The sequence below is a fragment of the Urocitellus parryii genome, chromosome 2 (genome assembly GCF_045843805.1).
Source record: "Urocitellus parryii isolate mUroPar1 chromosome 2, mUroPar1.hap1, whole genome shotgun sequence".
NCBI classification, from domain to species: Eukaryota; Metazoa; Chordata; class Mammalia; order Rodentia; family Sciuridae; genus Urocitellus; species Urocitellus parryii.
Window position 1 is genome coordinate 82,929,426 of NC_135532.1, and position 26,209 is coordinate 82,955,634.

Consider the following 26,209-nt stretch of genomic DNA (forward strand, 5'->3'; position numbering starts at 1 on the left):
AGAACTGACAGAGTAAGAAGTTGTTATTTAAAGAAGTTTCTATTTTTCTAATAACATACCTCTTTTGTTAAAAGAAAATCAGTAACATATTTTGATGAAAGCTTTCCAGAATACAACGGATGGCTTTGATTCATATAATTGCAAGATTTGGACCTCTCCTTCCATAATTCAAAAGTTAAAAATGTGATAATGGAAACCATCTTAGAACATTGGCTATCTTTTTAAGTGTCTTGTGGCTGAAAGTAATGTTTTATTAATAATCTAAAAGAAACTATTTTTAAATGACTCATAAGAATTTGAGAATAAATGTGAATCATTAAGTGTTTTAAACCTAAGAACAGATATCAGTACCCTCTTCCCCCCCCCAGTTTTAAGAAAAAAAATGGATTTTATTTCAACATTTAAGGTAACATTTCAACATTTATTTCAACATTTAAGGCAAGTGATTGATGGTGATAAAACAGTGATGGACAGAGGAAAACAGAAATGGACGTATTAGGATTAATGGAAAGAGAGAGGCCCAAACATCCTCCCCAGGGCATCTCAGGGCTGTGCTCTGCTCTGTAGAGTTCTAAATAACTACCTACCATATATTAGTATTAGCTGTAGTTACCCCACTATGCAACAGAATGAAAAAACTTATTCCTCCTAACTGAACATTGTACCCAGGGATGGTCTCCCCTTTCCCTCTCCACCCCTCCCTCTGGTAACCACCATTCAACTGTCAACTTCTATGAGATCAACATTTTTAAATTCCACGTATGAGATCATGCAGTGTTTCCTTTCTGTGCCTGGCTTATTTCACTTCCCACAATGTCTTCTAAGTTTCATCCATGCTTTCACAAATGACAGGATTTCCTTATCTTTAAGGCCTAATAGTATTCAATTGTCATATAATTCCACATTTTTTAATTCATTCAAATTTTAATGGATATGCAGGATGATCCCATATCTTGGCTGTTGTCAGTAATGTTGCAATGAACATAGGAGCACAGGTATTTTTTCCATATACTGACTTCACTTCCTTTGGATAAATAAATAAGTACCCACTAGTGGAATGTCTGGGTCATGTGGTAATTCTATTTTTAGTTTATAAACTATACAGAAGAGATGATTTTTAATGTTCTTACTACAAAGAAATGATAAATGATTGAGGTGATAGATATGCTAGTTAATTTCATCATTATACAATATATACATGTATCAAAACATCAACTTGGACCCCATAAACCTGTACACTACTTTTTGTCGATTAAAAATAAAATAAGTGGTACATATGCATAATGGAATATTATTTAGCCATAAAAAGAATGAAGTCCTATCATTTATGGCAACCTCGATGGAACTGGGGATCATGATAATTAGCCAAGCACAGAAAGACAATATCACAGGATCTCACTTATAAGTAGAATCTCAAAATGTTGCTCTCCTGTAAGTAGAGAGTAGAATGGTGGCTACTGGAGGCTGGGGAGAGTGGAGGGAGGGGTGAGGAAAGACTGTTCAATGGTGCAGCGCTTCAGTCAGACAAGAGCAGGAAATTCTGCTGCGGAGTGCACAGTAGGATAATCACAGAAAACAGCAATTTACTCAACACATTTCAAAAAGCCAGAAGAATGGATTTTGAAAGTTTTCACCATAAATGATAAATGTTTGAGGAGATACATGTTTAACCTGAATTAAACATTACACAATGTATACAAGTATCAAACATCACATGGTACCCCGTTAATAAGGACAATTTTTATGTTTTTAATCTATCAGTTTAAAATAAATAAATTAATTAATAGTAAAATTTTAAAAAATCACCCACATCCCCTAATGGTACAGTCGAGGGCAGGTCAGTGCCAACCCAACATAGGATGGAGCCCTTTTGTTCCAGCAATATCCTGGCAGCTTTTACCAGGTACTCTGCTCTTAGATACAACTTAAACACAGTGATCCAAGTGGGAAATAAAGACACAGAACTGTACTTCTTAGGGGTGGGTTCTGCTCATAATAAGAGCATACTGATGAATCATCAGAATGAGTATTATAACAAAGACAGCTTGGGGCACCATGGGGTTCTGCCTTGATTCACTTGCATTTTAAAGCATGAAAGGGCTGGTAATTAGGGCAGTGCCTACCAAGGGAACTTAAAAGGAGTATCAAGCTCAGTTCTGTATCTATAAACAAATGCTACAACATTGCTCAACACAGCTTGCAGCTTACATAGCTGCACTGTTTTTGATGTGCTCCTAGTTCAAAACCAAAAATCAATAAAAACAATATCTGACACTGAGTTAGAAACTTAGCCACAAGTCAAAGGCTGTGGTCTAACATAATGCACTTTACCTCCACTTCATGCACACACTGGCTAACCTAGATACAGATGTTAGAAGATGGCTGGGCTGGTCTTTCCAATTCCAGATGCTGGCAAGGAGAGAAATCAAGCAAAAAAAAAAAAAAAAGACATATATATATATATATATATATATATATATATATATATATACATACACACACACACACACACACATACACACACATACACACACACATTTAGGAAAAGCTTCAAAAGAGACCTATAATTTCTTAAGAAAAAGATGCAAATTTTTGTATAGTCCTTCTATTATCACTCATTTGTAAAGTGATATTTTTTAAATTAAAATAATCTTGCTTATATAAAGGATTCTACTTACTATGTATTATAAATTTGCACTGAACTGTGCTTCTCTTCTTCTATTTCATGGCATTATATTTCCAAATCACATTTGGGTTTCATTTTAGTTCATATTCACTCAATAATCAATTTATTTCCAGATTGGCAGAGTCAATAATTTTTGTAAAATCACAAACTATCAGTCTGTTCTCCAAAATGTTGAAATTTGCTTTCTGTACTTAATTCCCAAAATAAAATATTTTAATGTAGCCCAGTTATTTAAGAATCAGAAGAATTCACCCAGTTAAGCTTGATTTAACTTCTTTCTGGAAATGTATCCTTCTTCAGGCTTCCTTGAAAGTATACCTGCTTATTTTCTCCTTATCTCAGATGCTGGATCCTGTTCTATCTGACTTCACCACATACCTGGTTCTGCCCTGGATTCTTTTATCTATACTATACATGTTGGTGTTTTATCAGTCCTCTGGCTATGGATGTTACTTGCTTATATATTTATGATTTTCAAACTTATATCTGCAGCTGCTATCTCTTTTCTGCTCCAGTTCATACATCTATATGGATAGATAATAGATACCTCAAACTTAACATTTCCAAATAAAACTTGTACCATCTCTGTAAATTAATAGATGGCACCATAATTTACCTGGTGGTTTACTCCAAAACCTAGGTACTGTTCTTGACTCTATCTTTCCTTTACCTGACTCATAGTCGATCAGTACACCAATTGCTCAGACAACAAATATTGCTCAAGTTGAAACACTAGACATCATTAACACCATGGTTAGCTGAGTGTTGATTGAACATCTTTCCCTGCACATATTCATCATTTATGTATCTTCTTTGAAGAAATATTTATTTTGAGTACTTTGTCCATTTTTTTTCATGGATTATAATTCTATCTTAAAGCAATTTGTTCTAGGAGACCCAATTCTCTGTCTACAGGAGTGTTTGCCCATTTTTTAATTGGTCGTTTGTATCTTTTTCTTGTCAAGTTGTAGGAATTCTTTATATATTCTGAATATTAAACCTTTACAAGTATGTAATTCATAAATGATTTTTCTCATTCTATGGGTTATAATTTCATGCTCTTATTGATGGCCTATGAAGCACAAAAATTTTCATTTTTAGAAAGCCTTATGTATTTATTTTTCTTTTCTTTCCTATACTTCCATTGTTTATATAAGAAACCATTCCAAACCCAAAGTCATGGAGATTTTCCCCTATGTCTCTAAGAATTTTAGTTTTAGCTCTTCAATTTAGATCTTTGATCCATTTTTAGTTAACTTGTAAATTTGATAGGAGGTAGTACCCAACTTCATTCTTTTGTAGGTTTTCCAGCTGCAAAAAGATCGTTTTCTGAGCACCATGTTTAAAGAGACTCTTTCTCCTCCCATTGAATGGTGTTGCCAAAAATCATTTGGTTGTGAATGTAGGACTTTATTTCTGGGCTCTCCATTCTGTTCCATTGTTCCGTGTCTATCCCAGTACCACACTTTTTTTTTTTTATTACTATATTTGTAGTCATCAAAAGGAAGAAGGGGTCCTCTAAATTTTTTCTTCTTCAAGGATTTTTTTTTTCTATTTCAGGGTTCCTTGAAATGCCATTTGTATTTTAGGATGATTTTTTTTTTTCATTTCTGCAAAGAACTCTGTTAAATTTTGAGAGGCATTGCTTCAAATCTACATATTACTTTGGGTAGACTACTGTCATCTGAAAAATATTGAATCTTCCAATTTATGAACATTGGATGTCTTTCTATTTATTTTAGTCTTTTAACTTTTTTAACACTGTTTTTTTTAATTTTCACTATATAAACATTGTACCTCCTTAGTAAAATTTATTCTCAAGTATTTTAGTCTTTTTGATGATTTTATAAACAGAATTTCTTAATTTTTGACTCATTGCTGTTATATAAAAATATAATGATTTTGGATATTGATTTCTATGTTTCAATTTCATTGAATCCTTGTTAGTTCTAATAGTTCTTTCTTTTTTTTTTTTTAATTCCTTAGGATTTTCTATTTGTAAGATCATGTCATCTGCAAATAGAGATGGTTTTACTTCCTTTCCAGTTTGGATGCTTTTTTTTTTTTTTTTTCTTTTTTTTGGCTACTTGCTCTAGTTTAGGAGTTCTAGTACTAGTTAGGTAGAAATGATAAGTGGGCATCTTCATCTTCTTTATTTTAGGAAAAAGCATTCATCTTCCACTGCTAAATATGATGTTTTTCATATGTGACCTCTATCATATTGAGGAAGTTCTCTTTACTTCCTAATTGAGTGCTTTTATCATGAGAGAGTAATAGATTTTGTCAAATGATTTTTTAGCATCACTGAGATGACACTGTGGATTTTTTCCCCTTTCATTTTACTATTTCATAGTAATTGATTGATTTTTATATGATTAGTCATCGTTGTCTGGAACAAATCCCTTTTGGTCATGATGTGCAGTCCTTCATTATGCTTCTTAATTTGATTTGCTTACTGTTTATGCCTATATATTTATAAGGAATCTTGATCTGCGGTTTTCTTCCTTTATAGAGCTTTTATCTGGCTTTGGTACAAGGTAATGTTGACCTTATAGAATGAGTTAGGTAGTATTCTCTCTTTTTTAGATTTTTGGGAAGAATTAGGAAGGACTGGATTTAATTCTTTAAATATGGAGTAAAATTCATCAATTAAGGCCTCTGGTCCTGAGTTTTTCTTTACTGTGAGCTATTTGGTTACCAATTTGGTCTCCTTAATTATTATATGTCTATTCATATTTTCTATTTCTTCTTGTGTCATTTTTGTTCATTCATGTGTTTATAGGAATATGTCCATTTCATCTAAGTTGTCTCATATGTTGACATAAAATCTCTTGTAAATTCTCGTATGATCTACTTTATTTCTGCATAGTCAATAGTGACGTTCTCTTTTTCTTTTTGATTTTAGTAATTTGAGTATTCTCTCCTTTTTTAGTCAATCTATCTAAAGTTTTGTTGATTTTGCTTATGTTTTCAAATAAGCAATTTTTAATTTTATTGATTATTATTTTTTATCTTCTTATTTCATTGATCTTGGCTATGATCCTTTTTAAAATTATTCCATTTCATATTTTTGGTTCCTTTTTTACTTTCTAATGTTTCAAAGTAGGTTAGGTTGTTGACTTTAGATTTTTCTTTTTTTAATGTAGACATTTACTGCTATAAATTTCCTTTTAGGTACTGCTATAGCCATATCCCAAAAGTTTTGGCATGTTATGTTTTCATATTCATTCATATAAAAATATTTTCTAATTTCCTTTGTGCTTTCTTCTTTGACTCAGTGGTTATTAAAGAGTGTGTTGTTTAATTTCCAAATATTTGTGAAAATTTGTGGATTTTCTTTCCCTTATTGATTTCTAGTTTTATTCCATTGTGATTCAAAAAAATGTTTTGTATAATTTCAATCTTCTCAGACTTGTTGAATCTTGTTTTATTACCTTACATATAATCTATTCTAGAGAATGTTCCCTATACATTTCAGAAGATGTTTATTCTGATGTTATTGAGTACTTCCTATTTTTATTATTATAGAATTCAACTTCTCATTGTAGTTTGCAAATTCCTATTTTAACTGCCCCTCCTCAACTCATCTGGTATCATCTCTTTCAACTCTTCTAGTTCTTTCTCAGGAAATATTTTTAACTGACTTATAAATTAACTTAAGCATTAATGTCATATCAATAAAGAATCTTTTGATAGTATGTAGAACAATTATAATGTCTTTGTATAAAGTTTTGAAATATATAGGAAAAGCTTGTACACTCATATAGCATTATTCACAAAAGCCAAAAGATGTTAAAAAATGTTTATAATCTGACCAATGGATAAACAAATACATGGCATATTCATGCAATGGAATATCATTCTGCCATAAACAGAAATGAAGTTGTGATACATTCTAAACTACAGATGAGCCTTGGAAACATTATGCTAAGTGATAAAAGCCAGACACAAAAGTATACATAATATTATATGACATGAAATATGCAGAATAGGCAAATACATAGATAGAAAGCAGATTAATGCTTGCCAGGCACTGAGGCATGAGGGAAATGGAGTGACTACTTGGTTTCTAGGTTTTCTTTGGGGATGTTGAAAGTGTTCTGAAATGAATGATTGTAGTTGCACAACATTGTTATAGTTGCACAACATTAAGATAAATCCTATGGATATTTTACCCTGATAAGAAAAATCAGTCACATTTTTAAGAAATAGGTATGGATATGGATGGAAAAACAAATAGAAAAATCTCTTTTTGGAATAATATTTTATCAATTATTGAAAAAATAAAATCTACAATGAAGGAAACATAAATGACGAAGTCTCACTTTTATATTTATCCAGTGTCAGAGTGCTTGGTATAAAATGGATAAAAAATTCAACCATTTTGTTTATTGGCCGACTTTTATATTACATCTGGAATTCATATGTCAAATGTTACCATATATATTTTTGTCTAACCAGTTTAGATTAACAAGATAAAGCTTGCCTCAGTTAAGATTGCGAAGAGTTTATTGTTAATAATCTTTTTTTTTTTAATTAAAGGGCAAGGCTAGAAATAGATTCATCTTCAGGTCTTAATTTGTTACACCTTTATTTGGTTTGAGAGTTTTGCTGGTAACAGTGGAACAGCACAGAAAGCAATAGATTGAATTGTAGTTTACTTGAAACAAATATAGAAGTCCAAGAGAAAATACTTTAGTGAGAAATATTTTTTAAAAGTCTAACTTGTATGTTTATATTCCAGAATTAGCTGTTAATTGAACTGCGTGTGCCAAAATGTAGTCATCAACAAATAAAAATGCTCACATTTCTGATTATGTTGGAGTTTCCAGAGATAAGTCATAGAGCAGGAAACCAGATGTGTCATTTCATATGCTAAACTTTCTGATGAAAACACAAGATATTAGCCCAGACAGAAAACATAATTAGCTCATTTACAACTTGTTCTTCCCTACCATATTTATTCAGTATTCACCTAATTATACCATATAGACTATAAAAATAATGTCGAGAAAATAAAGTTTAAAGGTCATATGTTGCTTTTCCCTTTAATAAAATGCAGTAGCCTCTTTAATCTTAGGGATAAAACAGGTTGAATCTGTGAGGCCATATTTGTGTTTCTAATTAGGTCAAGCCATATTGTATGTATTAGCTGATTAACTAGAATTTATTCCCCTATACAAAATTTGAGGCAATAATCCTTCATACGACAGTATTTTTCTTTACTCCAGATGGTTGTAAAGAATATAGTATAACTTTAAAAAGAGAGAGAGAGAGACCATAAGTTTTAGAGTCAGACAAACCTAAGCTCAAATTTAGATCCAACCACTTACTAGTGGTTTGACATGAAAAAAAAAATATTCCTGGATACGTGTGGCTTTTTTCAAGTATAAAACCCTTACTGTAAAGCATCACTATGATTCCTAGGAAGTTAGTAAGCAAAGGGCTGGGATGTTGGGCACGTGGGAGCTATGATAGGGTGGGTAATGGCTTAGAGAACTGTCTACAAAAGAGAAATGATGCTCTCGTTAGCAGCTCTAGGCAATCTTATGCTACCTCTGCATAGTTTTGGAGGTTGGGGGTAAGTAGAAGCGTAAGATTCATATGCAGAATTTGATAAAAATGATGTGAAGACTCCATTGTTTCCTTTATCCTATCCTCCTAGTAGTTTCTGAAATTGGCTTGAAATAGCTTTTTTAAAATTTTTATTTATTTATTTATTCTAATAAGTTATATATGATAGAAGAATGCTCTTTGATTCATTGTACACAAATGCAGCACAATTTTTCACTTCTCTGGTTATACAAAAAGTAGGGCCACACCATTTGTGCAATCATACATGTTCCTAGGGTAATGATATCCATCTCATTCCACCATCTTTCCTACTCCCCATGCCCCCGCCTATCTTCCCTCTCCTTTGCTCTACCAAAGTTCCTCCATTCCTCCAGTGTCCCCCCACCATCACCCTCACCCATTATGGATCAGCATCTACTTATCAGAGAGAGAGAAAAAAAAAAATAAGCCTTTAGTTTTTTGGGATTGGCTTACTTCACTTAGCATGATGTTCTCCAACTCCATCCATTTACTGCAAATGCCATGATTTTATTCTCTTTTAATGCTGAGTAATATTCCACTGTATATATATACCACAGTTTCTTTATCCATTCATCTATTGAAGGGCATCTAGGTTGGGTCTACAGTTTAGCTATTGTGAATTATGCTGCTATAACCATTGATGTGGCTGAGTCACTGTAGTATGCTGTTCTTAAGTCCTTTGGGTATAGACCGAGAAGTGGGATACCTGGGTCAAATGGTGGCTCCATTCCAAGTTTGAAATAGCTTTTGTTGGAAGAAGAGACTGAAAACTGCAGAAAGGAGTATGGCCCTTACATCAGAGATGGAGATCCAGTAGGAGACTTTCACTGCTCTGCAATATATGCTCCCTGTCTCAGCTGCTGTGCTGAGCTCCAGATTCCTGCCTCCAATAAACTACTGACCATCTCCCCTCAGATGAGGGAACACTGTAAACTCAACAGCCCAGAGAATGAGTTCCTCATTACAACCATGACCATCTCCCCTAATAAAACTCCCTGTTCCTCTCCCAAAAGGTCTTTTGAGTTTTCTGGCTTCTTTGGGGCATCCATTATAAATCAGCATCATTTAAAATGTATTATTATTTTTTTTTAAAGAGAGAGTGAGAGAGGAGAGAGAGAGAGAGAGAGAGAGAGAGAGAGAGAGAGAGAGAGAGAGAGAATTTTTAATATTTATTTTTTAGTTCTCGGCGGACACAACATCTTTGTTGGTATGTGGTGCTGAGGATCGAACCCGGGTCGCACGCATACCAGGCGAGCGCGCTACCGCTTGAGCCACATCTCCAGCCCCTAAAATGTATTATTAATTAAAATTACATTTGGCATCTAGGAACTAAAGTAAGGTCCCTTTTGTGATGTCTCCCTAGAGTGCTAATCAAAATTGTCTAGGAAGGCTGTTTTTGTTTGGTCTTCATTCTGAAGAGACAGCTCCTAACCTTCAGGTTTGTGTATTGATCAGTCTGAACAGCCCTTGCCTTTTCATCCACAGTCAAACTAATATTCCATTAAGTAAGTCCATGCAAACACAACTGTTTTTGCTCCAGGCTGTTTCCATCTGCATTGTCACCAGCTACATTGCCAGAGATAGGAGATACCCAATAAACATGTCATTGCCATAATCTCATTTTATTGATGGGGCAAGTCCCCATTAAATAAACTTTTTGGATTTCTCAGAGTGTTTCATTTCTTTTATAAACATTCATTCATTCTGTTATTTAACAAATATTTATCCGGAACCAGCTATGTGCCAAGATCCTTTAGAAGTATTGTAAATGCAGTAGTGAACAAAACTGACAAAATCCCCTGACCTTGGGAAACCGTATAGAGGAAATACTTGGTTAGGTCAAAGGCTAAGCTGTGATAATGAAGAGGCCCCAAAGGATTTTGGCCTAAGTGTGATGGAAGTTTCTCTCTCTCTGATGTAACAGTCCAGCCAGTCCCACCAGGCAGACAGCTGGGCTGGATGAGTTCAGAGGCCAGCTGCCCACACTGCTGCCCTGTAACCTCTGTGTCTCTACCTGCCTCACCCCTCCAACCACAGCTAGGTTGCTGCAGTACCCAGCTTCCAGCTCTCAGTGCAGAGAAAGACCAGGGCAAGCAATTTGTCCCTAAGTTGAAATGATCCACAGGCCGCACACATCTCTTCTGCCCACCCCACCTTCCCAGTGACTCTACCTTGGTCATTATCTCACGTGGCTGGGAAAGAGGCTGGAAAGCTTGGCCGCTTGCTGGGCCAGCCTAGCCACAGCCAGATGGGTTCCATAACTCCCACCTTGAGGGAAATGACAAGGAACCCAACAGGTCAAATATATAAAATGTCAGGTGCAATAAGTACCACAGAGGGAAAGGAAGCAGGCAAGCTGGTAGGAAGCAGTGGGGTGAGATTGCAATTTTAGTTTGGTGGGGAAACCTCACCGAGTAGATGAATTTGAGGAAGGACCTACACAGCTGAGGGAGTGATCCACGCAGCAGAGGGAGAGCATGACAGAAAGCAGCAATGACAGGTGAGAAGGATTTGGGAGAGGAACAGGGAGTTTTATTAGGGGAGATGGTCATGGTTGCAATGAGGAACTCATTCTTTGGGCTGTTGAGTTTACAGTGCTCCCTCATCTGAGGGGAGATGGTCAGTAGTTTATTGGAGGCAGGAATCTGGAGCTCAGGACAGCCGCTGAGACAGGGAGCATAAATTGCAGAGCAGTGAAAGTCTCCTACTGGATCTCCATCTCTGATGTAAGGGCCACACTCCTTTCTGCAAAGAGAAGCCACCAGGCCCCAGGGTGGAGGCCGCACTTCCCTGACAGCCAGCGTTTCCAGGAGCGCATTGCAGCTGATCTGCACCAGCTCCTCTGGCCTAAGAGGAGTGCGCAGTGCCTCCGCCTCACAAAGGATCCTGGAACTGTCTCGTCTTCCCTGGGAGGAAACTGAGACTCAGGTGAAAAATCTTGTTCCCAGTCCTGGTGGGAAGTGGACCCCAGTTCTTCCTCCTCCAGCCAGCCCTGCCTGAACAGGGCCCTTTGTCAGGAATGTTCTCTGGGAAAAAAAAAAAATGAATCTTTTGTTTAGCAGATTTCTAAACATCAGGTACTAGGAAGTTGAAGGTACACAAGTAGGGCAATCAATAGAAAGCAAAGCTGTGGCTCTGGAAAGCGCAGGCAGGGTCCGGATGTGATCCTGGTGCTTCCAGGGTCTGTCTTTGTGTGTCCTTGTTCCATTTCTCTCTCTGCATGTGGCCTTTCCGGACCCCATCACCCCCATAAAACATCCTCTGCTTCTTGCCATGGAAGAAGGGACTAGGAACAACATCCATGGAGCAGTACAATCTCCCCATGGGATCAGAAGATGGGATTCCAGCCCAAGGTCCCTTTGCTCTGAACCTTGAGCGGGGGACACAAGGTCTTCCCCACCTGGAGGGCACAAGGGGTCATGGGTGAACTTTCCCCACTCTACCTAAGTAAGACCATGAAATCCCTCTAGGGGTGTGAGCAAGGCACATGGCTATAAAAACGCACACTCTGAAGGAATTTAATAATTTAATTGGTTAGGGTAAGCATGCCTTTGTTTTCTAGATAAAGTTGTTTCCAAAACAATGTGGCTGTTCCTACTCCCAGTTCTTCAGAAGTATTGTCAGAATCCTAATAAGGTATAGGAAAAATTCCTTGCAGGCATTTAATATGCTTAGTGAACTATGGACAAAGTATTTGGTCCAGGCATGTGGGTGGAATTAATCTTTAATGTTAGCATCATTGAAGTATCCACAGGTCAACAAAACAATACTTTTTAGTTTGTAGTAGATAAGTTGTTTTCTGGGAAATTCTCAGTAGCATCTCAATTAACCACAACTTAATAGAAGTCATTTTATAGCTAGTACAAAACTCCCTTCTTCCCCTCAACACTTTGTTTTTACTGTTCAAATAAAAAATAATTATACAAAAGTAGGCTTTTAAAACAAAGCACATATGTGAATAGTTTTTGGAGCTCAGACAATATTCATCCCAGTCTCCACAGCTTTACCTTATTTATGTCGACCTTGCTATATGTGACAAAACCAAAAATGATGAACCAGAAATGATGAGCCCATTTTCTGTAAATATCATGGTTTGCTCAAGTGTTGTCACAAACTTGCACATATAAGCAAGAAGGCAGTTCTATTTACTTCTTACCTACTTACTTTGAAGACTGAGGGTGTAAGAATCAACAGGATGGCTTTTCTTATATAAATGTCAAAAATTAGGAGATAAAACTTGTGTATTTTTCTTGTTTGTCGTTTACATGTTATTGCATAGGAAGGTGAATAGAGAATGGACGCAATGGGTGTACTTATCAAAACTGATATTATTATGGCAACTTGATGTCATTGAAATTACCATATTAATAGGCAAGGGAGGGAGAGGAGGGGAGGTTCACAGGATTGGACAGGGGCGTAGGGGGAAGTAAGGAAGGATGGAATGGGAAAGACAGGAGAATGACATTATATAACTTTCCTATGTTCATTATGAATACAAGATCAGTATAACTCCACATCATGTACAACCACAATAACGAGAAGTTACGCTCCAAGTATGTATATCATAATACATTCTATTGTCATATACAACTAAAAAGAACAATTCAAGAAAAAAAAGAAATTACAGTATTAGTTTTCTGTCTTAGAAATGTGTATATTATCGAGACTTTTATGTTTAGAGAAAATAATTCCAAGGTTACAAAACACCAAGTTAAAAATAAATCCTCACTCCATTTACAACTTATAAATCCATTTATAAGTTAGAGACAGTTCCTTTTATTTTAAGGCAAATAAGTTGACCAATACAATTTGGAAGGATTTTAAACATTGACAATGTAAAGAACTCTACAGCAATTCTACTTTAACCCGAAATTCCTATTCTTAGGACTGTTTTCCTGAATATCCAGTTCTATATAAATTGATGACCTTAACTTAAAAGTTACAACATGGAAACTTTGAGATCTTCAGCTTACATCAACGTTTTATGCCTTATTTTGAATGACATCTTTTGCTAAAGCCCACTATTAAGCAGGGCTGGATTATGTGATCCAGAGTTTAGCTAAGGAAACTGTTTTCACTCTGAAGTGAACAAATATAAGTGGGATGACAGTTTCCCACAGCTTTACCCTTTGGCCCAAATAGATAATGCTTATGCTTCTAAGTCACTTCCCTTCAGTGTGGACTGCTATTTTAACTCAGTTATTTATCTGCCCGTGTTTGTACAGCTGGGCCTGTGTTCATACATCCTTTGTGACTCTGTCCACTGATTGAGGCTGTTTCAGATTTAGATTTAATCTCTATCAGGCTATGAATGTAATTTGTTTAAATCACTGTATAATCAACATTTAATATGTTCTATTTGATTATTATAGCATTTCCATATAGTTATGTGATTTAAATATTTTGTGAATATTAAACATATTTACAAATAAATCGCCTTTAAAACACACAATTTGGGCCCCTGTTCATCCAAGCCCAAGGTACAGATGAATGGTGAAGAAACTTTGATCTTTGTGGCCCAAAATATTGAGACAAGAAATACTAGGACTCATTCTCCACTATAATTGTTCCTGATATCCTGTTTTCATGATTTAGTAATATTAACCCAAATGTTTCTCTCTGGCTCCAGCCTCAAGTGTCATACTATGAAGAACAATCTTATTGGGGTTGGGGAATGTGTAGCCAGAGCTGAAAAGAAAAATACCAAGACACCAGAAGACAAGTTGTCCTGCATTTAGGTGCCGTAATATACAAATATAGATAAAAACCTTCATTCTCTGGAGTTTTTATGTCCTGTATGATGGTCATCAGCTATTGGCTACATGTAGCTACTGAGCACTTGAAACGTGGACAGTCTGAACTGAGATGAGCTGTCTCTGTAAAATCACACTGAATTTTGAGATTTTTGTACAAAATAAAGAATGCAAAATTTTTATATTGAATACATGTTAAAATATTTTAAGAGCTTCTGGTTAAGTAAAATAGATTAAAGTTTTGTTTTGTTTTGTTTTTTTGACTTTTTAAAAATGTGGCCTCTAGACAATTAAAGTTACATGTGAGGCATGCATTGTGCTTCTTCTTTGGACAGCACGGAGGGAACAACATGGAGCACTGAGGACCCAAAGCAGAAGCAGAATGAGGCCCACTCCAGTGAGCTCACTTGAGATAGATTTATTCAAGGGTAGAAAAATTGTAATTTCCCCTCCATTTAGATGCTATTCCTCTCTCAAATTCATTTTTCTCCGATTCATTTGGGCTGAGTTAAATAGCATCTTCTGTGATCCCATTGTATATAGATTTCTGATTTATACGTGTGTGTTCAGCTGAGTAATTTAAGGATAATAGAAATGCTAGCTATGATCATCATCACCACAATAGCTTATGATTCTGTAGCACTAGGTGCACTTAAGCCCCTCCAAAGTACTTTCCATAATACTTCATTTAATCCTTTAATAAGTCAACAGCTGGATGACTTATTCCACTTGAACAGATGTCAACTTGGACTCAGAGAGACCAAGTCAGTGGCTCAAGGTGATACAAGTAGACACTGACTTAGACCATCAGTCCCCAAATCTACCCTTGACCATGAAACAGTACACAGCATCTTGTTTTGGCTTTCATAGTGCATTACTATACCTGCCTCTGTATACAATAGCATGAGTCCTTTCTGCTAAACATAGAGGTTTTAATTTAATAAAAGTAATTATATTATATAATTATAATAATTATAATAATTGATAATTTAAATCTAAAAGAACTCAAAATGTTTACTCTATCAGAAATGGGAGGCCTACAATTAGTTTGTGGATGATCCAACTCTTTGTTTTACCTTATAGTTGCTCAAAAAAGTATATTTTAGGTCAGTATTCCTGAAAATATAGATGGCCTAATTCCAATTATTTACCTAATGAAGGAGTCCAGAGAATATCCCCTCCAAATAAAAGACACTAGCATGTGGATTATTTTGAATTAAAGACACTTGGGAATCAGCAGATGCTGGGAAAATACTTTTCTCGGATACTCCCTTATCTACCTAGAGACCTGACCTGCCTAAGGTGAACACAATTGAGTTAGGTCCACGTCCTGAAATTCCATCAACCAGAGAAAGTTAGATTCATGTTGCAGGAAAGGAGACCAGGAAGGTCATCACACCTGGGCAGACTTGTTGCAAGCTATTGTCTGCTCCTTGATCTCGTTCAGTTTGCAAAGAACCATTCACAAATCCCTGTCTGGTCTCAGGGCCCATTCCTTCTTCCCAACAGTCATTTACTACCCCTCAAAAATGGTGTACATTTCTATCTCCTCTCCCCTGTGAGGAAGGGCATCTGAACCCCTGTGTTATTGGCATTTACCCTCCTAGAGAGCCCGTGAGCCTGGAAATGGAAACGCGTGTGGCTTTTTCTCCCTTTAACCTGCCTATTATCCTTCACGTCAGTGAGCCTTCAGAGCAAGGGGAGCAAATTCCCCTTTACCCCACCACTGCTGTGTGCCCAGTAGGAGATCCAGAGGTCGAGATGCCAGCTCTCTGTTCTAGTGGACCAAAGACGGTGTATGAGGACTGTGGGTCTGCAGTGGGGAAGGAACAAAGAGGAGGCACATCCAACAAATTTAGGGGTAGAAGGTGGAGATGTAGACTTTTTAAAAAATCTTCCAAGAGGAGAGCACTTGATTCATCTTAAAATCTCTCACACTGATTTTCTTAGCTCTTATTTTTTGGCCGTATGAAGGCCATTGCTAAAGGTGCCCACCAACTATGGATGGTGTCAGTACTTTGGGTTGCTGAGAACACGCTAACCCATTGCTGTGATTTTCAGGCACCAGCAAGGTCAACCTTGTGAAGATCGCGTCCACGGCTTCCAGCCCTCGGGACACAGCCCTGGCTGCGGTCATCTGCAGTGCTCTGGCCACTGTGCTGCTGGCCCTCCTCATCCTGTGTGTCATCTACTGTAAGAGACAGTTCATGGAGAAGAAACCCAGTTGTAAGTTCCTAACTCTTTATATTTCCTTATCGTTATTAATTATCATTGTCATCCAAGGGTTTGACAAGAGCGGTGGCAAAGGCAAGCATCAGTAGTTGCTGAAGGATAGTGAGCACATGAAAATGGACCTCACCAGGGATGGCACAACTTTATGACAACACTGACAAGGCTGGGGTGTCCCTGTGCCACAAGGCAAATATTAAAATTGTCCTGAGATTTGGCAACATAAACACCCTAAATTCTGAGCTTTCTTAACCAATCAGTTCATATTTGTGTATCAGAAGAAATAGTCCTTGAGCTTACCTGATTCAACTTAACAGATTTTTGACTGTACAGTGTCATGAAAGCATGCCCACACAAGAGCTATGTTCAGCACAGCATTCTAAATTATATGGGATATTCAACACTTTACTATCCATATGCTTTGTGCTAGATGATTCTGCCAGACTGTAGGCTGCCGGAAGTGTTCTGAGCACATTTCAGGTAGGCTAGGCATGCTATAATGTTTAGGAGCTTAGTTGTATTAAGTGCATTTAAACATCTTCAACTTTCAATGGGGTTTTCAGGTGAAAATTGGTTTCTTACTTGGGCAAATGTGGGCAAAGGTGATACCAACTTTCTCTGTCACTTGAATTCATCAGCAAAATGATTCTATCACTACAGGTCCCATGCAAAGTCGAGCAGGATCTGTAATCAAAAATTGCAGTGATAGCGGACTTTTTCTCTAAAAATACAAAAGCTAGCATGGTTCCAGTCTGGGTTATGGTGTTAATGGAACTCCCTTATAGAGGAAATTCTGTTCACTGATAGAATTGTCACTCCTGCCTTTAGGGTCTCTGAGACCACAGGATATTCAGTACAATGGCTCTGAACTGTCCTGCTTTGACAGACCTCAGCTCAGCGAATATGCTCACAGAGCATGTTGCCAGTGCCACCAGGATTCTGCCCAGACCTACGGTAAGTTCAACCACAAAGGGCCTGTCAGACAGCCGGTGGAAGGCAGAGTTTGAAACTGCAAAGCATTGTCCATATGGGTCTCACTGTGAGGTGGCTGAGCTCAGTTTTCTAGTTATAGTTAATCTTGTTAAATCATTCTCCACTGTCTCTTGTTGGTTGGGGTGTGTCAGATCTCTTCACGATTAAAAAGAAAATAAAGCCAGGGGCAGTGGCACATACCTGTAATCCCAGAGACTCCAGAGGCCGAGGCAGGAAGATCGTAATCTTGAGGCCAGAGTCAGCAACTTAACAAGAGCCTATGAAATTAAAAAGGCTGGGGGTGTTCTCAGTGATAGAATGCCCATGGGTTTAACTCCCTAAGTACATAAGCAAGCCAAGAAAGTCAGCGTCTCATTGAAACCCTAACATTTTTCAGCAACTTTCTAGGGCAAGATTGCCTTTCCTTTTCTGAGTCAGGTTGACTTGAAATCATGTTGACCTGATGTAGAGTAGAAGTTTTTAATCCTTTATCTTGTGAATTCAAAGGAAACCTTCAAGTCAAACCACTGAACTCCATGCCCAACCCTAATGTTTCCATTTTAATGTCTTTTGTGATGTCTTAAAAGGAGCAAAGAAGTCCATGTTAGAGTTTTCCTCAAACCATAATTGCTTCTCAGATTATAAACAGACATGACAGTTTAGGAAAGTGATTTAAATGGAAATCGGTTTCTCACTTGGGCAAATGGACCAAAGGTGAAACTGACTTCCTTTGCTATTTACATGTATTCATCAGCACGAGGTTTTTGCACCTTACACGTCCCATTCCAGTCCCCACCAAATGATCTCACTACTCTACAAATGAAAATTGCATGTGACCAACAGCCCTCCCTGAGTCCATCCTAGCTTCCCTTCTCTCCCTAACTGCATTTCTGTTAGCACCCACAAATGCCAGGCTAAATTACACCAGCTTGTCTCTCCTAAGCACATTTTATTTGCTTTAAGTTAAATATATCCCCGTGAGGTTGGCTTGTCCTGACACTATCCAATCTTGCTTTTCAAAAAATTGCAGGCTGAAGTGTTTCCATCTCATAACTGATTTTTTTTTTCCTACTGATCATGACTATCTTCTATTTTAGGAATGGGTTAAAAAGCAAAATACAAGACTTTCTGTGATGGGTGTGGATCCAGTTTTGCCTTTGCCTATAGATAATGGGCTCTTAATGATTGACAGTAACTTTGTGGTCCCCAAACACACACAATAATTGTGTCCTCTTGAATATTTCATGGACACTGCTACTAGAATCAGAGTAAGTAGGAATAATTTCTTAAGAGATGAACTCTAATTTTAATTCAAAAGATTAATCTGTAATACAAAAGATGAAACCTACAGGTGGCCTGGTTTATACAATCTCTAAACAGAACACAGAAGATTCCTTATACCAATGTCCAAGTTCAGTGTAGCTTGTCATCATAAGCATTTCCTCCTCATGACAGCGCCCCTTTTTTTCTTTTAACATTTTATTCTGGGGGGCTGGGGATGTGGCTCAAGCGGTAGCGCGCTCGCCTGGCATGCGTGCGGCCCGGGTTCGATCCTCAGCACCACATACCAACAAAGATGTTGTGTCCGCAGAGAACTAAAAAATAAATATTAAAAATTCTCAAAAAAAAAAAAAAATTTATTCTGACTTAAGTTCTGACATATAAACATTGAAAGGATAGGACAAAGAATTTCTACTTATCTTTTGCCCATATTTCAAAAATATTAATATTTTTTTCTGATTTGCTTCATCTCCTCATAAATACATGTATATATGTACATACTTTTATTTGCCATCTAAATATCAGTTACATAGATGTGTGCATTTTCCCCTTAATATTTCAGTGTTTATTTCCTAAGGACAAGAACATTCTCTTACATAATAGCACAAGTATTAAAATCAGGAAATGAGCACTAATGCGATGCTGTTTCACAATCTACAGAGCATATTCGGTTTTCTTATCTATCCAATAATGTCCTTCATGGCAAAGAAAAACAGATACCACTGCAGCATTCAGTTGTCAAGTTTCTTTGGTCTCTTTTAAGCTGGAGTTTTTCCTGAGTCTTTCTTTGTGTTTCATGGCATTGATGTTTTTGAAAAGTACAGGCCAGTCAGTAGTTTTGCAGGGTGACCTTCAGTTTGGGTTTGTTTACTCTCGTCAGGATTAGATTCAGAAATATTGCAGAGGGAACGCCACATCCTTAGTACACTGGATCAGGAGGCACCAGAGTCCTTCTGTCACATGTCTTGGCAGGTTGACTTTGGCCACTTAGTTAAAGGGTATCTTCCAGGTTTCTCCACTGTAAAGTGATTGCTATCTTTAATTAGTAAACATATGGGGAAAGATACTTTGAGACTTGTAAATTATCCTGTTCCTACCCCGACTTTGACCCAGGAGATTAGCATCCCTGATGATTCTTACCTAAGCCAGTCATTAATAATAGTTTCTTTTTTAAATTTTTGTATTTGTTCTTTTTAGTTATACATGACAGTAGAATGTATTTTGACATGTCATACATATATGGAGTGTAACTTCCCATTTTTGTGGTTGTACATGATGTGGAATTACACTGGTATTACTAATGGCTTCTAATTCCATCATTCTTTCTACATTTACAACTTGGCTTCCTATGAAAAGAAAGAACCTTCCCTTCTCCCCCACTTATTTATTTACTTCAGTTAGTCTAGACTAAATTCTTTTTTTTTTTAAGAGAGAGAGAGAGAGAATTTTAATATTTATTTTTTTAGTTTCGGCGGACACAACATCTTTGTTTGTATGTGGTGCTGAGGATCGAACCCAGGCCGCATGCATGCCAGGCGATCGCGCTACTGCTTGAGCCACATCCCCAGCCCAATAGTTACAGATTCTTTGGAATCATTTTTAATTTTGATGTTCAAATTCTTCTAGATGTGGTCAGTAGAAGTTCCCTCAGACTGGCTCATATGCTATTTTGACATGTCCCCTTTAAATTTCTAGCACCTTATTACTTTCTGGCACAAAAAGAATTCAAGGTTCATCTTGTACTTTCTCTGAAATTAGCCATTTTTACCTGGAATGATAGTGCCTTTTGCTTTTAAGTGATTTGAAATGTCCCATAGTGAGCATGACACATTTGTTGAGTTAATTAGTGGTAGAACCAGAGCAGTCCCAGTTCCCAGTCACCATGGTGTGTTCTAATGTACCATACAGAGGTCTTGCTTTGAGAGAGATTTAGATAAAGTCTACCTGGATGTCCTTCTTGTCAACAATGGTTTGCAGTTGCATCTCAATATATGAAATTATTTTTTTGAGAGGGAAATAAATATCAATTTCATAATATTTCCCATTTATAAAAATAGATATTCCCCATGGAAAAATTTGGAACACACAAAAACAAATATAAATACATGTAGATATATATAATTTCTTCAAGTTTTTTTTTTTAACTATGTACACATGTCTTTGTATTTTTGTGCTTTGGTAACTTAATAGTTTCATAAAAATCAAAATTATACTTAAATGTGCATAGAGAGCAAGAAGTCTAGAAGGCCACTCACTAAAATGTTGGCCAAATTAATATTCCCATCTTATAGGATTGGGAAAGATTATGCTTATCTAAAAAAAATCTTTATATTTTTTAATTTTTTCCTTCTTCAGTGAACATAGTGGTTTGTGAAGCTGAGGGCACACATCTGGTTATGCTTTAACTTACATTGTCAGCAATTAAAAATAGGCATATGTGTTCATTGAGTTAAGGACTTGGAACATTTTTAGGTTCTTGTCTATATTACTACACATTCAGCAGAGGAGTTGTACTGTTTCTCCTGTCATCAGCAGTGTGTGAGAGTCTCATTTCACATGCTTTCCCATAGCCTTTTATCATTTTTTTATTATGGTAAATACATATAACACAACACTGACCATCTTAACCATTTCTAAGTGAACAGTTCAGTGGCGTAAGTACATTCACATTGCTGTGCAACCATCAGCGCCATCCACCCCCAGAACTCCCAGAACTTCCCAAGCTGAAGCTGTCTCCATTAAACACTAGTGTAATGTAGGAACCAAACCCAGCATTCTGTACAACTACAATGCACCAGTAAAATAATGTGGGGAAAAAATGAAGCCTCGTAATAAATAAATAAATATTTAAAAATTTTTCAAGTCCAAGAAAGAACAATTCAAAATATTCTAAGGAAATGAGCAACATTACAAGCTTGTTCCACAATGAAAAAAAACAAAAAAAAAAAAAAACAAAAAACAAAAAAAACCTAGTGTACAGGACTGGGGCTGGGGCTCAGCTGTAGCGCACTTGCCTGGCATGTGTGAGGCACTGGGTTCGATTCTCAGCATCATGTAAAATAAATAAAGGACTATCAACAACTAAAAAAAAAAATTTTTAAATTAAAAAAAAAAACCAAGCCTACTGTACAATTCCATCCCCACAGCTCCTGGAAGCCCCTTGTCTACATATGTCCCTGTGGGTTTGACTATTCTAGGTATCTCATAGAAGTGGTTCATCTTTTTTTTTTTTTAAGATAAGGAAAAAGTTAACTTCAAGTTAACAAAGGGGAATAGCTAAATTTCCTAGAACCATGCTGAATTGGTATTAAAGAGAAAGTTCCAGAGAAAAGCACTATGCCTCATGCCTCTGCTGGCTTCCCCAGGGCCTGTCCACTTGATCCCGTCCTTGTGCTGTGATGAGGCCTGCGGCACTGACCGGCCAGCACTTGGTTGTGGGGTGCATTCCAGGGCCACCCTTCCAGAGAGGTAACAGTCATTTCAATGATTTCACCTTCCCTTGTGCATACTACATTCTTCTGACTTACTAATTTTCATGTGGAACTATAGAAACATTGCTTTTTAAATATTATTAATGGCATTCTGGATATTGGAGGGAGATAGTTCTTTGGCAAAAATTAAGGAGGTCTCTCAAGGCGCTAATAGACAATGTAATATTCTTTGTACTTTTCTCTCCACAAAATTTATTTTTGTCCTATATTATGACACCTCTGTCATCTGTAACTTCCATGTACTTACTGTGTATTCGTTTAGCATATTCATTTCCTATAGGAAATGGCATATCTCATATATTAGCTTAAGAATATTAATTAGAAATATGTATAGGAAATCAGTTTTAAAGTAAATGGAGTACTTTGAGTCCCTGTATTGATGCAACTTTGTAATAGGAAGCAGTAGAATCCTGACTTAAGAAATTGCTATTTCATTTAGAAGACTTAAAATCATAGCTGAAATGCTGCTTTGTAGTAGTGTTCTTTCTCACCGTGAAATTTAAAGATCCTTTGAACATGTGTTCAGAAACGCAGTTCCAGTGGGGGAGACCATGCCAACTTTCTTCGGGTCCCTTTCAAGGTCCCTGTGTGGCGAGTTTTCCGATGCCTGGCCTCTGATGCAGAATCCCATGGGTGGCGACGACATCTCTTTTTGTGATTCTTATCCTGAACTCAATGGAGAAGAAATTGATTCTCTCAATCCAGAAAACAAAAGCTCAACATCTTTGGATTCAAACAGTTGTCAAGATCTGGTTGGTGGAGCTGTTTCAATTCAAGCTCATTCTGGAAACTTCACAGAAACTGCTGATTTATCTAGATACAAGGAGACAGTGGCAGAGTCAGCGCTAACTCAGGAAGCACTAAGTACTGGAAGCCAGCTGGATCTGGAGGGTGGAGATACTGTGCACCCCACCACTCCCACATCCCTCCAGGTAAGGCAGTGTTGAACTTCAGCCTGAGTGCAGTGTTGACTTGTGGCCGACCCGAGGGAGGGGAACGGAACTCCCTGCAGTGAACAGTGGGCTAGCCTGGGCTGTGGATGTCCCTCAATGGAAGGGCACTTGCCTAGCAGGCATAATGTTCGGGATTCCATCCCCAGGGGGAATCCTGATATGGTTTCTCCATTTTTCATAATTTCACGTACATTGTAGAATATGTTTTAAAATAAATTTCAATAGTCTTTTTTTTAACTAATAGAGCTATTCTATAAGACCATAAAGGGCAGCTGCATTTTTTTTATTCTTCTTTATAAATCTGATTACTTAGTACAGTCTCCTTTACTGACTAAAGAGACAGATTAGTTACCAGAGCATCTTGCAAACAATTCCAGACCTTCATTTTCTAAATATATTCTTATGGCCAATCTTCAGTGCACTTCACTCACTGTCAGGGTGATCAAAATTTAGTTCTAAAACTACTCCTCCCCTGTTCCCTATTGTTTACTGGATTGTTCAACTTTGGGCAATTTATTGATTTGGTTGAATACTGATTGGTGGTTGTGATCTAGAGGCAAATGCATCATAAGATTCTCCCATGTAGAACATTTTAAAATCAGGTTTAGGGGCAAGAGGGGGAGTGGTGGCCAGTGCAGATAGATGGGGGCTGGTACCCTGCAGTGCTGGGGCAGGAAGGATTCTGGTAGAACTGGCACCACCTCTGCTTTCTCCTCCAGGTGATAGGGACTTTGCTGAATTTGACTTGATGCTTCTGTATGTTTCCTTAAATGGAAGTGCCTGCATTATCAGCATAAGTTTTGGAATGAGGTCAGCTTGAGTAGAAAGGGCTAGTCCCAGCTGTGCCATCAGCTCTCAGGGCCTAAAATACCTTGCCCTGCACCGCAGCCTTGCTGCTCTCACTGTTTGGTCCTTGGTGCATCAAGTCCAGGGTTTCAGGCCTGAGCAAGCAGTAAAAAACATACTGCACATGCTGCGAAGTGTGGCCTCAGCTTCCGGGAGACTTCATATCCTTGTCCACTTATATCAAAAACTTAGCCCAAAGTCAACATGATGTAAATGTGTTCCTTTTTAGGATCACTACATAGATAACAACTTTTCTTTTAAACTACAAGGAAATTTGCTAGAGGGTTCTATGCAGCAAACATTTTTTAGCTTTGAAGGGAAAACACTGTTGTTCTTAGTCTCAAAATGTGGAAAATGGAGAAGAGATAAATAAACAAAGAAAAAACAGATTGGCCAATTTAAAAATGTAAACTACATTCATCTGAACTCTACTTGTGGTTAGGGAAGGTTACTTACTGATCCTGTTTTTTTGAGTCACCCCATAATTTATATAGCTTTCATGATGATAAATAAGAAAAGGGTTAAGAATTTAGAATGGATTGTGCCCCACAAAACTTAGGGACTGAGAAGGCCCAGCAGCCTCCAGCAGGTAACAAGTCCTACCATCCAGGGAAGGGAGGGTGCAGCAAAACAGGTGGAGGCGAGTCCCACCCTTGAGCAACAAAGCCCTGGATGCCCTGCCAGCTACCCCAGTGAGTTACCTTCCCCCAGGCCTGTTGCACCCTCTGTGTGTCCATTGTCATGGAAAAGTCTGAGTAAGGAGGATTATCAGCTCCCAACTGACTAACCAGGGTTTTGCAGAGTCTTGTCAGTCAAGAGAATTAGTTAGCATCATCCTCAATCTTGTAGTTTGTCCCCTGGTTCATTACGTAAATCGCTAAGAGGGGGGAATAAAACAAACACTAAGTCTTATCTGAACCAACTCATGGTCCACCTTCTTCTGTTTGTGGTGTTGGAGGATTGGGGATATGGCTTGTAAGCACTGCTACCACAGCTTTATGAATGTGAATTTGAGAAACATATTTTAATACATAAGATTGGCACAGGTGACATTAATTCCCTTTCAGAAAAGTCCAGGAAATGGTCAGTAAAGATACTTTCAACTCCAATTATTATGAATTGAAAAGAAAGCTGTAATCACATCTAAAATGAACCTGCTGAGAAAATGTTACTATTCTATTGCATAACATGATTTATTAACAGCTGTTAATAATTTTTCAAGATGTGTTACCTTACAATTATTAGATCACATAGGTAAACCTAAGTTTGACATTCTGAATTTAGAAAAGAATTATTAAAATGTAAACCTTTTTGATTTCCCCCCTACAATAAAAAACAGTAAGTAATAGTTCAAGTCCACTTTATTTATGTGTGTAAGGGGGTTCTGGGAATGAAACCCCCTGAGCTATACCCCCAGCCCTGAGCCCATTTTAAGAGATAATCTTTTCCAGATTCTAAAAAGCATTTTCCATTTAGTTGCATTTACTGAATCCATGAAGTATACTGAACAAACCCTAATCTTCCAAGGAAAATAGAGGCAGCAACAGCTGTAAACCTTCAGAAGCTAGGCCTCTTTACTTTAGGGTTCAGCCAGGTGTTTAACTCAATTAGTTTTTTCTTGTTGTTGTTTTGTTTTCTAAAATACAAAATCTTAAAAAGCAATCACATTTCTCCTAACAGGTTCAATTTTCCAAGACAGAGGACACATTTCATAAAGAATTTGATTTCAGCAGCTTATTACTAGGAACACACAGGATTTCTAGTTAATTCTACCCATTCCTTGGTTCATTTTAAGTTAGGTCATATTTATAATATGGGCTCATTCAGAATTCCAGAAGGCACTGTATTTCTGGATGTGAGTCTGTGATTTCTAGTGCAAGATAGGTTTGTTTCCAAAAACAGTAGTTTTCTTGTGAGTGGTTTAAGACCACCCAGAATTTGATGATGATAGTTACGGTTCAGGATAAAGCAAATACATTTTGAGAGCCTTCTTTAGTCTATATGACTCAATTTTAATCAAGTTTCCTTATAAATTTCTCCCCCAGAGGGGAACAGAACTGAGGCATATAGTACATCATTTGCTGAGATATTTGGGAGAATGAAGCCAGTGTGTTAGCTTACAGGCAAAGCTTTTCTTGATGTTAATTTTTAAACATCATCTTAAATGTGAGCCTAAAGCAACAAAAAGAAGTTTAGAAAAGATATGAGGACACCAGGATTCTAGTCCTTCAGTCTACTGAAATCTACTTTTTCCACATAGGCAAACTGAGGATAATTTGCCTTTTGCAGTAGAGTTAATGTGGTTATTATGATGAGGTCTATTAACCAACACATTTGATTAAATAACCTCCTAGTATTCAAAAGAACATCAGGAGCTTTTATTCTAGTTGTATCTCTTAAGAT

The 26,209-nt window shown here is 37.2% G+C and overlaps 1 protein-coding gene across 6 annotated transcripts in view; it reads left to right on the forward strand.

Annotated features, from left to right (window-relative positions):
* Positions 1–26,209, forward strand: part of Tnfrsf19 (TNF receptor superfamily member 19) — a 99,398-nt gene that overhangs the window by 69,737 nt on the left and 3,452 nt on the right. For 4 of the 6 annotated variants that reach the window (XM_026394920.2, XM_026394918.2, XM_026394919.2 and 1 more), the window contains 4 exons: positions 16,096–16,260; positions 17,092–17,217; positions 21,882–21,984; positions 22,534–22,939. In XM_026394920.2, coding sequence (XP_026250705.1) covers positions 16,096–16,260; positions 17,092–17,217; positions 21,882–21,984; positions 22,534–22,939 — 800 coding nt within the window. The remainder of the gene's footprint in view (positions 1–16,095; positions 16,261–17,091; positions 17,218–21,881; positions 21,985–22,533; positions 22,940–26,209) is intronic. The other 2 variants (XM_026394921.2, XM_077795234.1) reach the window with 2 other exon arrangements.